The 16,233-nt window shown below is 38.3% G+C and overlaps 1 protein-coding gene across 5 annotated transcripts; it reads right to left on the bottom strand.

The window, feature by feature from the left end:
• Positions 1-4,772: 4,772 nt before the first annotated feature.
• On the bottom strand, positions 4,773-16,012 carry LOC115628315 (NAD kinase-like). Of its 5 annotated transcripts, none has more exons than XM_030524380.1 (5): positions 14,654-14,815; positions 11,097-11,575; positions 6,308-6,685; positions 5,596-6,244; positions 4,773-5,529 (listed from the first exon to the last, which is right to left on the bottom strand). In XM_030524380.1, exons 2-5 carry the CDS (start codon positions 11,480-11,482, stop codon positions 5,242-5,244), a joined length of 1,701 nt encoding a protein of 566 aa, XP_030380240.1. In that variant the 5' UTR covers positions 11,483-11,575; positions 14,654-14,815; the 3' UTR covers positions 4,773-5,241. The 5 variants fall into 5 exon arrangements, with proteins under 5 accessions (XP_030380240.1, XP_030380233.1, XP_030380249.1 ...); XM_030524373.1 differs by having other exon boundaries at positions 14,660-14,815; XM_030524389.1 differs by lacking the exons at positions 11,097-11,575; positions 14,654-14,815 and adding an exon at positions 15,512-16,012.
• Between the last annotated feature and the right edge of the window lie 221 nt (positions 16,013-16,233).

Here is a 16,233-nt window from a genome sequence, read left to right as displayed (position 1 = left end):
TTAATTTAATTATCAGTTATTCTTATATCCTTGATATTACTAATATTGATAATTACAATAAATGTTTGGTATCATCATAGAAGAGTCGCTGAAAAAATTTCACCACGATAGCTTTACATCAGTGGGGGGAACTAGGACTTAGAAAGAAATATGTTCGCAATGCCCATGCTGATCATATACATATGTCCATATACCTATGGCTAGTAGTTTATCATTTTTTCTTCTGGGAGTTACAAACCTACACATTAAAAGCCCAAGTCATTGTTGTTACTTCACACTTTAATCGGTCTGTTATTAAGTTTTTAGTTACCTAAAAACAGTACTTAAATCTAGGATTTTGTATACATATTTGATTTAAATATAGAACTTTATCGAAAAGTATGTCTACTACTAGTGGAGTTAACCCCAGTCCATAGAAATGGTTTCACAATTACACTCGGGGATGAATAGCCAATGTGGGCTACAAAATGGGAAATATGTCCACATGTCAAAAATATGCGGGCCTAAGAACCCATGCACACACACACACACACACTGAACGCTGATATGAAGATAAGCTGCCGGGTCATATTTGTATCAGAGAGCGATGAAAAACAAATGTCCATCCAAAAACATACGCACTCAAGCGCATACGTTTAATTTCCTTTCGTCCTTTGACATGCGATACAAAGCGAACAATTTTCACATCCGAGCGATGCCATGCCATGCCGTAAGCAAACTTTTCCTGTCATCAACATTTTCAAATGCACTCTCGATTTTTCCTTGTCCTTTAAATGGGCCCCAGCAAAGTGCTCAAAACATTTTTCATTTAGCTAGAACTGCTTGGGCGGAGTGGGTGGTGGGAGTGTCTATGGCTCTGATGTCGCATACTTTATGCCATTCAATTGAAATATCAACACGTAGCGCGCTACTTGCCTGCTCCGCATAGTTGTGGTGGGACTCGTGCAGTGGCATTTGTCTTAAGTTGGGCGCGATGGCAAAAAAAACCTTCATTAAGAAATTCCTGGCATATTTTTGGTTATTATTGCGGCAGAATTGAAATATCCTGCGGTGGTTGATGCTGCAGAAGAAGTCATCCTCCATTCTCGTCCTGTATGCTCATGGAACGTGTTGAAATGCACTCCCAATGCTGCCCTTTGACTTTTACTTGCAGCTTGTGGCATCAAATGAAATAATTTAGCAAGATAAAACAAAAGGACGTCGCAAGGACTTGGATTGAAGTCAAATAATCTTTAAGCTAGAAATGTCGTAATTATATGAATAATATTCTAATCACAAGTTAAGAGCTCGCTTTTTTAAAAACATTTCTTAAAACGGCTTGAAGTAGGCTTAGTCCTTGGACGCTAAGAATGAACAATAAGATAGGACAGATAGAGATTAAAATTTAAACTAAATCTGATCTTATAGCTTTTGCTTTAAACACATTTTAAAATTCCCTCACAATATGTGTAATATGTTAGGTCGACTAGAAATACGAATTACTTTTGCAGACCTTTTTTCGGGTATAGAAGGGGAAATGCTTTATGCATATCTCGATCTGCCGTTGCAGGACTTCCACCCGCCAATACCCACCCCTTATATTGAACATATCTCCACTTTGGAAGTGCTTCCGCGTTGCTTCGCAAAATCTTTATTGTATAGGCTAATGTTTTTTTCAAGCTCTTGTTGTAAGTGTATTTCTTTAAGAATTTTTTACAATAGTTTGGGATAGAAAGGATCTTGGGAGCTCAAGAACTCTTTCCTGATTTAGGATTTTCGATGACTAAATGCTTAATATCTACAGATATTGCTTATTCATAATAATTCAAAGCTAAAGCGAATATGCGGCTATTTTCTTATAAAATAATAAATAAAATTAGTGAACAGTTTTGGTATCACTAAATTAATGTTATTTGTTATAAAAGGATTATTCTTTATAAAAGAATCCTTCATTTTAGGCAGATAAGTACTTGGTGCACGAATTAGGAGTGGTTTCAAATTATTCGAATGCTAATTTTTTGCTGAAACAGCAAGTAATGTTTAACAGGCCAGAAAAAGCGCAAAATAAAAAGACGCTCTGGGCCTAATGGCTGACCCGATTAAGTGGCATTATAGGCAGAGACCACAAAAAAATACCTATACATATATATATATATATATATATATATATATATATATATATATATATATATATATATATATATATATATATATATATATATATATATATAGAATTTAATAAGTTTTATTCCATTTATTTTATTTGCTACTCACAAGCGGCAATAACACACACACACACACACACACATAGATACGAACAAATGTGACGCTTATGCACATGGAAGGAAAAACGAGGACCCGAAACAGAGACACGAAGCCTGCGCATTGCGAACAGTTGTGGGCGTGTCTAAAGCTCCATCGACGCGACCAGCACCAATCAAAGATGGCGGATAGTACGCGTTGCAGTTATCCGAGAACCGCCCAGCCAGTCAGATAAACGCCTAAGAAGTGGAAGGATGCTGCGGACCACACACTTGTTGCTGTTGTTGTGTGTCGGACCTCATGTGGCTGGTGGGGGGGAAGAGGGGCGAACTTCCTCTGCTATAAAAGCGTGAAAATTGATAATGAACGCACATGTCGCTGGCAGCACGTACATGCGTACATATACATGCGTATACACACACACACACATACCCATTCCCATACACATCCATATACATATTTAGAGAGCAAGTCTGTGGAACATTTCCTAGCTTTTACTTCGCAGCCTTTTATTTTATGCTTTTGATTTATGGCGTGCGATTAGTGCTGAGGCATTTTCTTAAACAATTGTCATATAATGAACATTTCCGCAGCCCTCTCGGCATTGCATGCCTAAGGGCGCTGCACCGGGGTTTTGTTTCTTGTAAGTTTTGAGTGTTCACAGATATTATGTTCAAATACGCAATGATCTTTTTGGAATATTCTACAGGTATAATCCAATGATCCGATTATAGGTAATATATAATAATGAAGAATGTGGAAGAAGTCGCTTTAGGCACCGCTTAATGGAAGGTCAATTTTAAATTTTAATAATTTTTTCTGTGCACATATAAGTATAAAGAACTTCCATTTCTTATGTCGAATAGATTTTACCCAAAAATCGCGAATAATCCATTAACACTCATTGCAGTCTATTGGTCGTAGTGGGCATAATTTTCAAATCAATTCTATAAAATGCAGTGCAGTTTTAACAAATTTGATTAATTGGGAAGCTATGTATATTCAAAGACCACATATTTTATATATCAGTTTATGTGGAACTGCCTTGTTAGTGGAAAGAAGCACTCCGTAAATGTTAATACCTCGTTTTCTCAGACACACCAAAACGGTTTGGCATTCAAGTTAAATCTTATATACTCGAAAGAAAAACATATATTAGAATACACATTCCAGAACTACAAACTTACGCACTCGTGTATATATTGTTAGGTGCTTGCCTAAAACTATGCTACGTATTTAGGAAAGTGGCAAGTAAACCAAGTCCAAAGCTTAATACGACTGCCACAAACCCATCCATCTCCTTTAACACTCTTTGAATTGGTTGCGCGTGCCACCAATTAAATGTGTTCACCACAATGGGGTGCGTAGTGACAACACTTTGTTATCTACAATTGTCTATATTTGTTTATAAAAAATATTTCAATTTTAAAGATAAACAATTAAGTGATTTAAATATAATATTGATAAATGTTATATTTATATATCACTCGATGGTAGCGATTTTAACCAAATGGACTATCTTCGATTGCAACTAAATACTTTTTCCTTCACCGTTTCGATTAAGAGCGATCGCGAACATTTCGAGCACAAATACAAGATTTGAGAGAATGATCAAAAACTACACATAATAAACGGAAATCCAACACAACTGCTAAAACAAGTGGCAATTTTCACTTCATTAGTAAATTTATGAAATGAATTTATAGAATGTTAATAATATACCATCGATAAATGTTCCGTTTGATTAGCAATTAGTTAAAATTTTCAGGTAAACTATATACAAGTATATGTATATCTAAATAGACTAATCGTGTTCCTTAACAATTTTAGCATTGTTTATATATTTAAATCAATAAATTAAATATAAGAAAAGTAATCAAATAAGGGTTGAAACGGACAAGCATCCTAAAGAACACAATTTTGTCTAAATTGCAAATTTGAGTGAATATCGATTGATATCAAATGTTCACAAACATCTAGTCATTAATCTTAGCCTTGTCGATTTCTGCTTCCGATATATTCATGCTCGTACATAGAATCGGCTTTCATTTTCGACTTTTTTATATAAATAAATATATTTACAAAGATTCCAGCACTCGAAACTCTTCTAAAGGTTCTGATGTATATAATGGTTTATTTTGTAACACAACTTTTTAATATGTTTTAATTTTCGTCCACTTGTCTCAACTACACTTTGCTGTTTATCGAGACATAGCTGGCTGGATAACACATAAAATTCCACGGGCTCAATCTTCTGATTTACACCACTGTGCGTTGGTCAATCATTCATGCTTTGCTGTCTTTGTCTGCCTCTGGCTTCAGTTCCTTTTGCTTTGCTTTCGTGCCGCTGCCTTTTTTAAGAGCTTTACGCTGTTAAGTGTCCACTTTGATTGCTTTCGCTACCCATAAGCTCGTTCTTTGCTTAATTAATTGCATTTTATATAAGCTGCTTGTCATTACGTATACGAGACGTTGTCTTACCTTTCCAGAAGCATGTTAAACACACATATATGAGGAGAAAATCGTTGCACTTGTGGCGCTCCAGTAAATAATACAATTTTATTTGCATCATAAAATACACACACGCACACTTTCAATCGAATTTCTTAGTTTAAGTACGCGGCACTCGGCATAATTATAAAAAACATACCTTACTTAAATCTAATCGAATTGATTCAGAAGCAACAGGTAAAATTTGTCTAGATGTAAAAACATTGCAATAAACATGAAACTCAACCAATGGGATTAGGCACTAACATTAACATTTTATACAATAGAGTGGAGAGTATTTTTGCTAAAGCGACTACAAATCAACTACAGCTATTAATTGCACACCAGCGCGTAGGCGGACTAACATTTCGAAACGCCCGGCCGCAGACGCAAATTTTTAAAACTACCAAACTTAGCCTAATTGGCCACGCTAACAAAAAAGAGCTGATGTTTAGATACACATATGTATATGTCTATATGTCTGTAGTGAGACAGAGAGCGTGTGGGCGACTACTCGTCGTATATCTTCAGATAGTCGAACTCGTCGAGCTTGTCCTCTGAACCAGAGGCAGTCAAGTCGGACAGCTCATCCAGGCACTTCTGGCGCTTGCGCACATTCCAATGCAAGCCCTCGGCGAGGGAGTCGAACCAATCGGTAATTTGATCCTGTGAGCAAATGCTTGGTACTGGGTAGATGGAGGTGGTTACACGCAAACTGTCGCCGTGATGCAGCTCCTGGTCATTGCGTCCGTCGAAGGAGACGCGTGAAGTGTTGCGACTATCCGGAGATATTGAAATCTGTTGATCAAAAAGATCGCAAACATTACATTACAATATAAAGCTTTTTCTATAATATACACGCACCTTTAGCTCCACACCTGCAGGCACGACAATCGGTCGAAAGCTCAAGGAATGCGGACATATGGGCGTCACCAGTATGGCCGGCACGGAGGGATGTATAATGGATGCACCTGCTGCGGCAGCATAGGCCGTGCTGCCGGTGGGCGTGGACACAATCAAGCCATCGCCCTGCACCGACGTTATGTATTTGCCATCCAAGAAAATGTCGATGTTGCTCAGATAAGGGGATGGACCGCGATTGATGACCACTTCGTTCAACACCAATATGCTATTGGAAGACGGAGGACTGCCGTTGTTATTGCTGTTGAACTCCACATTGTTCATATGTCGATGCAAGTTGGACTTTTGTAGACCGATATGAAGTGCCGATTGCTGTTGCTGCAGCGACTCCTTGCGACGCTCACCCTTGCGATGGATGACACAACGCAGGCGACTGCGCAACGTAAGTGCGGCGTGACCTTCGAGCACATTGGTCACCTGCTCCTGGAAATTATCACACTGGAATGGAGTCAGGAAACCAAGGGAGCCCAAATAGAAGGCCATTACGGGCGGCACCGATTGCTGGAACAGCTGCGAAGCATACAGCAACGTGCCATCGCCACCCAGACAAACAATAAAGTCAATACGATCGGTGAGATCATCGCGTCCATCTCTGCAAAGCACAAGACTTCGATAGCAACATTTTCATACCAGGAAATCAATTCGTTTTACTCACTTAAAGGTCACCAGCTTATCACGCAGCGCCAGAAAACGCGCACGTACGCCACAGAACTTTTCGTGCACCCCCCGGAACTTGGCGCTCTCCTGCTCCAGCTTGACATCGTCGCGCAACAGCTTGTCCTCCAGCACCGCGGATTCCACCCACACCACCATATGCTTCTCCTGCACCAGCCACTCGACCAGCTGCACAAATGGCAGCAACACCTGCGAGTCCTTCTTCTTGATGACCAGCACAGTAAGTGGAGGCTTGTACCAGGTCAGGCGTTGACTGGCGGGATCCTGTATTTGCATGACCATGGCGGAGTTTTTCATAATGCGACCACAAGGTCCGAACTGTTGAAACGGCGAAGGTGCATTCAAGCTGCGCGTGCGCCTAGAAAAAAGGGAGAACACTCAAATGAACATCCAAATGTTTGGTAATTTTACCAAATAATTCAAATTAATTGTAATTAAAATATATGGCTAAATAAATGTTGTCTATACTTTGTATATTATATTATATTTTTGTTTAAATCTTTTTCCATTATTTTGGGTTGATTTTAAAATTGTAGTCTATTGAAAACGGTGGTTAGTTATACATAACATGCAGAATATATGCAAAGAGCTGCAAATTTAGATGATAATAAAAAATATTCCACCTCAGATTACGCGCCTCCGGTACCATGGGCGGATAGCCGTTTGTGTCTGCTTCCGTAACATTTGCTGGTATTGTTGGTGTTGTTGCTTCCACATGCAACGATGTCTGGCGATGCAGTTTATTGTGTTGCATTTTGTACGAGTATGTTTAGTTGAAAGCAACTGCAACCTCTGAGCACAACTTTGTGCTAAGACTAAGTATGCGACCACGCCTTTTTGCACTCCAAGCTCGGGCTTAAGTCAAATTATCACGAGTTTATTTTATACAACTTCACACGGCCACAAAACTACAAAAACAAAACAAAACAAATCATGGTGAAGAAAAAACGGAAAACATAAAACTCGCTGGCTGTTGTTTTGGAAACTTTGCGCGCGCGCTTGTTGACTCGACTGTTGTGGCTTGTGCGAAGGTTACAGATACACTGCCAAGTCGATTTGCCAGCGATTGCCAATAAATTTGTGTTGTTTTTCGAAAAAATAAAGGTAGGTATGCACGAGTATTTAAACATATTTTGGTGTTTTCATATTACAACAGCAGAGCAAATAAGCTCGGCGAAGAGGGGGAGAGAGAAAATCTCAAGCACAAGCAAACAGGAATCGCAACACACAAAAGAGCCAGCACAACAAGAGTGAGAGAGAGAGCTGAGACAGAGCCTCGTGTCTGAGCTTCAGATGAGAGGGAGCCGCCGCAGTGATTGCCAATTGACGACTGATGCGAACTGTAAACGTTTCTTGAAAGATAACGAACGAACACACTCGACAAAGGCGTGGGAGCTACTCATTGGCGAACTCGAAGGCCCGAGGGCTTAGAGCACACTTAATGCTAATTGAGCTGTTGGAGTGAGGAAGTGAGCCTGTTGTGTGATTTGTGATGCGGCATAAAAGCAGTTAGCAGAAGCGGCATATTATATGTGCGCCTCATCATAATCGTTTGTCAGGCGCCAGCAAGCAGTTGACATCAGTTAACGCACAGTGGTGAGAATTTTACAAAAAAATAACGTGAAAAATCTGCAATCGATTGACTTACTATTTCACAATTTAGTTATATTCTGTGTACATTAACAGAATAATTATAAATGTCTCATATATTGGGTACATCTTTTGGAGCCAAGCTAGTGCTATTTTTAATGTACTTTTTAAATAAATAGCAAATAGCTATCTGGAAATGTTCTGGCTGATAAGCCCTATTATTAGTTTTTTAATTAGCAACAACAATGTAAACAATATAATAATCATTGTTTGCGACGTTCCAAAGACCAACTCATGCATATACATTACATCAAATTAAATCATTATTTTCCCCACTATCATTAAAAATAGAACTTTTACAGCACACAAGGAAACCAATATTTGTTTAAAAAAATTGAAGAGCCCTAACTGCGAATTCAACAGATACGAATTTTTTTGGTTTTAGTAATATGTATATTTACAATTAGAAATATTCTAAAGACGAAGTTAAATAGCTTTAGCTTCACTATTTTTGGGAACCCAACGTTAACATTAAGTTAAGATAAACTATACGATTGATGGACAAGTGATATTTAGTTCCAGAATCAATTGAATATATACATAGCTGCCAATCAGAAATGACGTATTTCTGGCCTAAGCTAACTCACAGACAGAAATTTACAAGACGTTGTTGAATGATGTACAAATTTTAAATACACACGAAGATGATAAACTCAAGTGATTTCACGGAAATTGCAATTATAGGCACGAATATTTTATAACAAAGTATACATATGTATGTATGTGGCAAGCAACAGGTGATGTGCCAGTGTTGCAAAACGCATTGGTATAGAGACAGTTACCGGTATTTGAGAACGCCTGGTGCTTTTCACGAAATTCTGCAACAGGTGCAGATCGCGTGCTCTGTGTTTCAATAAATTCAAGCGACTAACTAAAAGGCGATAGTTCTACTTTAGACGATATGCTTAGCTTGTGGATAGAACAGCCATCGAGGCAGACGATAACGTGACACAGCACTTTCAAGCCTACGTACGCACGCGTCATTGACTTTCAAAAAGCTTTCGAACAATTTCACTTTGGCATTAATTAAAGGCGTAACCGATCGTCGAACTGCTTCAGTCTGCTGCCTGGGGCTCTCAACTGCAGCCGGGTTTGTCTGTTACGTAGCTAAAGCTAAAGCACCAGCACCAGTACCAGCTCCGAGCATGCAAATGTGGGCTGACCCGTCTGACCCGCTTGCCGATGTACACCTTTGGAACTTGCCAATATACATATACACACATACATATTTGTGTACAACATACATACATACATATATATTTATATATATATAGCTATGCATAAGTACCTAAAGTATGTATCTTTTTTACCAAGTGTCCAATGCAAACATGACGATTTATGAATGGCGCCAAGCACACACTGGCACCGATTTTTTGGCTCTCATATAAAATTGATTGGTGCCTGCCTCGCTTCTTTTTGTTGTCGTTTTTGTTTCTGTTCTATGTTTGTTTCTAGTTCTTCAAAATAAATCATTAATAATGCTCGTGTTTCTATGGCTATGTATTTAAAAAAAAAAATCATGTATCAAGTATCTGTTTGAGCGCTTTGCGTCAAATGCGGCATAAATTAACACACGACGGCGCCATTGGAGTAGACGAATTTTTAAGGTGTTAACAAACTCGTTTTCCAGTGTCCAAAATATCTCACATTCAGTTAATACTTACGAGCATTTCATTTTTTATTTATCTTTTTCTGTGTGCGCTGAACTTTGAGAAAAGGTCAAGGACTTGTTTGTTAATGTAGTTATGTATGTGTAATCGCATAATTTGAAGAGCACACTAATATTGTTTAATGGTGGTGTAAGTGCCAAACACCATGCATTTCCTATCCTAAAGCTTCGATTGTGCAGACTGCTTTTGAGGAAGTAGAAACCGAAAGGTCTTTTAACAATTAAGCTCACATTGACCAGACTTCTTCCCCCGCTAAATAATTCCGTAAATACTTTCCAAAAATTCGGAAGCTGTATAAACAAGACTTTGCACTTATTCTACTACATATTGTATATAGCTATCTTTTTTTAAGGAATGGGTATGTTTCGGAAATAATAGCTCTGTAGCGAGTTATAAAAAAAAATTGTATAAAAATATATAAACCATACAGTCTCGACTCCTGTAGATCTCGGCTTTGAAACATTTAAAAACTGGCAAGCTTACAATTAAGTTCTTTGGTGAGTCTATTATCTTTTCAGTCTGCCCTCTGGAACGTCTGTTTAAAGGTACTATCCACATATACACATAAACTATTTACAAATTATATTATAAATATGTATATTATATTACAATTTTTTATATTTTGATACCAAGAAATAGTTTTTTAAAGTTCTACACTAAGATACAATTCTTAATGAGTGTAAGAATTATGGTATTATTTTGATTATATTAGCATAATAAAAAGTAGGAGAAAACTGATATTGAAGTTCAAAAGAATTTCCTACTTGTGGCTATTTTTGATTTTATTAAAAATTCTTTTTAATCACTTGTTTTTATACGTAATAAACAATTATTGTAGGCTTTGAAATATTTCCAGGTAGCACAGCGAATAGACTGATCGAAAAAGACTGGAGCAATTCCTATTTATATAGGATTCGCCCGGGTGTGTACTATAATGATTTGGACAAAGTAATATGTTAATCTGTGTGCGGGCAAATGCGAATCGCAAAACTGTAATTGATTTTCGCACATTATTTACCAATGTTGGCACAATTAGTTGCTGATCTAGCGAATTAGTACAATATGCGTTTCCATCTAACGCCATATAAGGTGGCACCTTAAAAAGTGAACAACAAGTCCAACAGCTGGCGCTCGAGTGTTAGACAAAGAAGCAATCGTGTTTCGCTGATAAGGCGCCAATGACAAGGTAAACACAACAGACGGACACTATTTAACTTTGTGCATATTTAGGCATACATCTAATGTGTGTGTAGCCAGCCGTGTTATCAGTGCGCACGCCACCGGCAATAGTTAATGAACAAAACAAATAGACTCTACACATAATTCGACTATTTTCGTGGCTCTTTCCGAGTACAGGGCGTTCTTATCGCGTGTTGTTGTCGCCCGCTTGACTCTTGGATTTTGGTTAATGACCTGCAACAGCGTATATTTCATTCTTCTGGTACTTACGGCCAAGTGCCGGAACGGCGTCTGGACCTATAATAATTGTCACGCTCGTCCTCATCATCCATCGAATTGTTTCGATCGTTGTTGTTGCTGCTGTTCTGTTGGCTCTGACTAGTTGGCATATTATCAGGCTGTTGGTGCTTGTTGCTGCTGCCACTGCTGCTGTTGCCAGTCCTGGCGCCGCTTTTGTAGTAGCCCCCACTCTTTGATAGACGCTGACGCTGCAAGGAGGCGCTGTGACGCACCAGCAGGTCATTATAGTGTGTGAGTTGTTGTTGCTGCTGTTGCAGACCAGCGCCAGCTCCGCTCCAGGCCAATTTGTAGCTGAAGCGCTCCTCTAGGCGATGCTGATGCAGTGTGGCCAGATCAATGTCTGACAGGCAAGCCATATTGTGGACTTCAATTTGTTTTTAAAAATTGATTTTACTGTTTTTTTTTTGTGGGTAAATTTTAGCACATACTTATTTGCAATTGATAGCACTCTATTAATTGAATTAGTTTAATTAAACCAACTACTATTTAGCATGTATGACTTGGCACTTTTCTGTAGCTGACACCTTTTGCGCGCCTCAGAGCTTGCCTTGAAACGCCACTGCCAGTAGTGCCTCAAGCTTGGACCCCAATGTAAACAAAATTAACCTTGCTCCGCTTTGTAAGGTGTTAAATATTTGTTAACCAAAACGCACAACAACAACAACTCCTAACCAGACTGACCACATGCCAAAAAAGCACTCAAAGTCATTAATAAACTAAAAACACGAAAGAAATAACCACCAATTTTTAGTTTCTCAAATAGATGGCTTTAAACGCATACGCATAAATACTCGCGGGCACGTGGCATTATTTTGGTGATATTACACACAGAAGACATTTCTAAGGCAATTAGCATAAATATTTAAGTAATTTCTTAGTGCCTTGATAGCATTTCAAGAAACTTTCAACAAGCTAGCAAATATATAGTACTTTTTAGTTTGAATCGCAAAATAATTGAAATCCCGTACTTTGCTACCACAACTAGCTTAAAATTATCTAAAATTCTATAATATTTTTCAATTCTCAAGTTCTTTATTGTGTTAAATGTAGAACAAAATTGAGAAGTAGACAATAGATTTGTCAAAATACCAATGCCACCTACTGTTTTAAATGCGAAGACATCAGAAGCTCACACAAATAAATGCAACAGGTTTCCTTTTTAAGTATTCAATCTTATTTAAATTTGTTATTTGTTTACGCTTTTGGAAACAGCTAACGGCTCATCTAAGCCTTTAGTTCCGGCTGCAAATCCGCCAATAGCAAATTATATTAAAAAGAAAGAGCAATAAAAAAAGAGAGGCGCCAAATTAAAGTCTGACTATGACTAGCCCAAGGCTTAACGCCTCGTTAGTCAGCACAAAATTCAAAAGCAAAAAGCAACAATCATTTGCAGCTTCCGTCGAGTAAGGGGAGTGGTAGGGAGGCGATTAGTTTGGTTGGTATTGGCGTTCATTTGGCCATTGCGTTAGCAAATGGCTAACTTTTATTGGTACGAGTATGTAGCGGACTCGTATGTACGAGTATAAATGTACATGTACTACATATAGTAAATATATATATATATATGTATATACTTGTGTATGTATGCAGCAGCCCCACAAATCGATGTCAAGTATAAATCAATTTGCAAAAAAAGAGTTCCAGGCGTTATTTATTGGTTGCATAAGCCCCAGAAAAGCTGCCATAAAGCACCAAATAAATAAATAAAGACGCATAATGCACAGTTAGTTTTATAACAAATAATCCAGCACAGTATAATTAAGCATATGGTAGTCACATATTTTCGGTTATTGTTGTGTTTCGGTTGAATGCGCATAGTGGCCAAATTAATTTGCTTTTTTTTTATTTTGCTGCTTCAGCATTTTGGTCAACAACCTTATAATAAGCGAAAATCCACTTAAACACAATTAACAGCAACAGTAACAACAACAACAACACACCTCATACTCTAAACATAACAGTATCACCAACCATTAATCTAGAAATCGTGACCTGGGACGGCAATGAGGCCAAAGCAAAGTTTGGCAACATATGAGGCGATCATTAACAGTTCATTAAGGATAGGCAGTCTATTGTGTCAGAAAAATGTTCAAAGAAGCTAAGAAGAAGACAACAATTAGAAAAGAGATTGTATTTTGCTCCCTCTCTCCTTCTCTCTTTCTTTTTGAGAGATGGAGAAGCCCGTTAATCTTATCGAGGATGAGAAGCTAATTGTGTCCCTCTTTGAGAGGCTTTTGCTTACATTTACAACTATGTTGAAATGTTTGAAATAACTGTAATATTTTTTTTATTTAAATCTAATAAGAATTCATTCTAAAATGTAGCTTTCTGCAACAAAAAACTTCAGTTTGGGATTTACAATTCTAGCCGTACTTCGCTTTGAATAGGTTTTTAATTAGTAAGTAGTTCTAAGGAGAATTAATGGAAAACCCAATAATATAGCGAATCGAAAAATATAGAAAGTTCCTTCTGTATTTTTGTATACAAATACTTTAAAATAAAGAATTTAAAGCTAGAGACTTTAATTGTGTAGTTTATGAATTACAGAAGCGGAAGTCTCACTACATTTAAATATTTCACCCATATAAACATATCTATTCAGAAATACTTAAAGAACATTTGCAGCGGCTTCAATTTTCGAAAATTGCAAAAAACAAATTTATAGATGAGCTGCAAACTGTAGTTTCCATTTGCTCGCCCTTAGGCATATATACCAGGAAACCATTTAAACAATGATTTAAAACAAAGGAAGTGGAGCGATCGCCTATGACAACAGATCGTGTGGCGCATAAAGCGAATTTTAAATGTGCTTATGGAACAATGGAAGAATGTACTTAATGCACACAAATAATAATTAATCAATTAAAAGCGTCTAGTGTCAAATTAATGCGCAATATTAGCGTCGACCCAGGCGATTAGCATTGACTAGCACGGCTGTGCATTGGCCAGTGTAAGAGTAGCACGACACGAAGAGAAACGTGCCGGCGCGCAATATGAGGAGCTGCTGAGCTGAGGAACTGCCGCATGTGGCAATTACAGGCTTGCACGTGAAGTTAAGGCCATTAAGAGTATAACTATTATAAATAGTTTAAATATGCATGCGCAATTAGCGCAAATGTGCCACTCGTATGTGATGGACACCTTAAATGGCAGACAAGTTGGCTCAGCATTTAATAATTAAACGCGAAACAGAAGACGAAAAGCAGCTGCAACTCACTCAAAAGAAATTAAACGCGCGCTAGGCGTGGGAAAGTGAGCAATGAACACAAAAAGTAACTTAAAATTCCATACATTTTTAAAAATTGATTCAGTCGACATGACTGATTCTGAATGACTGGGTTTAAAGAGGCAACATGTGTCTTGGTTGGTCTGGAAAAATGGGGCAAGTGGGCCGCTAAAGAGTGCAACAATGTTTTTTAGGAAAGTAGTTATAGTATGTGTGTGAAAAGCCAAGTCATGACAAGCTTATAAAATTAAACTAATTATTATGCAATACGTTTTTTTTTTTATTAAGTACAAGCACAGACACGCACATATGTATGTATGAGCAGACAACGCGAAACTTCGAGCACACTTCGAGGCACAGTTGTGGCTTGAAACAGGGCACCAGCCAAAATTTGAGCCACAGCTTAAAGCAAACCAAAGCCAACGACCGAACAGAGCGACAGACGACCGAGCTGTCCAATGAGCACGCGATAACTGAACTGAAACGCCAAAAAGGTTATTAAATCGTAAATCTTTGTGCCGATTCGAAAATAAAAGTATGCGACGGTCGCAAACGTTTTTGTTGTTCAGTTATCGCAGTCTCTCACGGCTTGTAAGCAACAGCTGAGCGCACACGGGTCGTATGATCAATTTACACAGAGAGAGAAAGAGAGTGAGAGAGGACGGCAGAACGGCAGCGTGAGAGTGCGGACAGGTGTATACAATGTAGGCGGCTATGTAAAAGGTTTGAGCGGCTTTGTTTTGTAAACAACGTTGTAATTGTTAAGCAGCAAAAAGATAATCCATACATATAGATACATTTTTATACATTTTAAATAGGCGTCCATAGCTAACCAACGATTTATGGCATTTTAAAAGCATCAAATGCTAATCAACAACAGTCAACAATGAATTAATTAACATGTTCATTACATTAACAGTGGCGACTTAACAGCCATGCACTTGTCAAGGCAATCAAACTGAGTGAGTGTGGGTATGTGTGTATCTGTGAGAGCCACTTCAAAGTGAACATTTGTTTTCCGGCAATACTAATTGATTGACTCAACGATAATATTTTCAGACACATTACGAGCAAATGAGCCGATGAAATAAAAAAACAGCCAATCATGATGTGGTATAAAATGCTAAAATATTAATCTTTGACTCGAGAGGCAACTTACCACCACCAACGCATTTCCATATCGTTGCTGCTGCCATTAACAGGACTAGGTCCTGGCGCCGAGGATGCTGCATTGTTGGCATTGTTTAAACGCGCACTGTTTACATTTAGCAGCTGTTTGTCATGCTCATCATCATAACTGGCCGAGGATCCGGAGCCGGGCACTTTCTGTGCTGCGCTCACCTTAACATTAGCGCCAGGTATTAACAGCGATGCGGTGGCATTGGCCAATGTGTCCTTGGCTAGTTGGCTTCCGTTTAAGTAGGACATCGTCTTTAATTCTTCCTGTGCATACATGCGCGCATTCAAATGTGTTTATGTGTGTGGGTGTGGACAAGTGTGTGTATAGCAGGAAATTTTGACCCACAAACGCGCAGCACTTAAACGTTATAAATATTTCTAACTTTTATATTTCACAATTTCACAACCCCGTGTATACGCCTTTAGACGAGTACAGTCTGCGCCTGGCGTTGTGATAACGTTTAATTATGCATTATTTAAAATGTATACTAAAATTAGTTCGCAAGCAAAGAGGAAACCAAAACACAACTACAAGCACAAGTGTTGTTAAACGTCAGCAGTCAGCGTAAACAGCTGGTTGTGCACCCATTAAACATAAGGTGGTTGCTACGACACCGCAAACGGCACAGCTGACAGAGAACATTTCGAATTAAGAACCGCGCGGACGCGTTTATTTGGTAAGCAACTAAAACAAATATTAAT

The sequence above is a fragment of the Scaptodrosophila lebanonensis genome, unplaced genomic scaffold (genome assembly GCF_003285725.1).
Source record: "Scaptodrosophila lebanonensis strain 11010-0011.00,11010-0021.00 unplaced genomic scaffold, SlebRS2 tig00000001-arrow-pilon, whole genome shotgun sequence".
In the NCBI taxonomy this organism is placed as follows: domain Eukaryota; kingdom Metazoa; phylum Arthropoda; class Insecta; order Diptera; family Drosophilidae; genus Scaptodrosophila; species Scaptodrosophila lebanonensis.
Note: the sequence above shows the minus strand (reverse complement) of the source record. Positions and strands in the feature narration are given on the sequence as shown.

Excerpts from the sequence above, each read along its gene's own strand:
- LOC115628315 (XM_030524380.1), bottom strand. The coding sequence starts at position 11,482 with ATGGCTTGCCTGTCAGACATTGATCTGGCCACACTGCATCAGCATCGC. Across the intron at positions 6,686-11,096 it reads CGCCGTTCCGGCACTTGGCC|GCGCACGCGCAGCTTGAATG; the intron begins GTAAGTACCAGA and ends CCTTTTTTCTAG. Across the intron at positions 6,245-6,307 it reads GATAAGCTGGTGACCTTTAA|AGATGGACGCGATGATCTCA; the intron begins GTGAGTAAAACG and ends TGTGCTTTGCAG.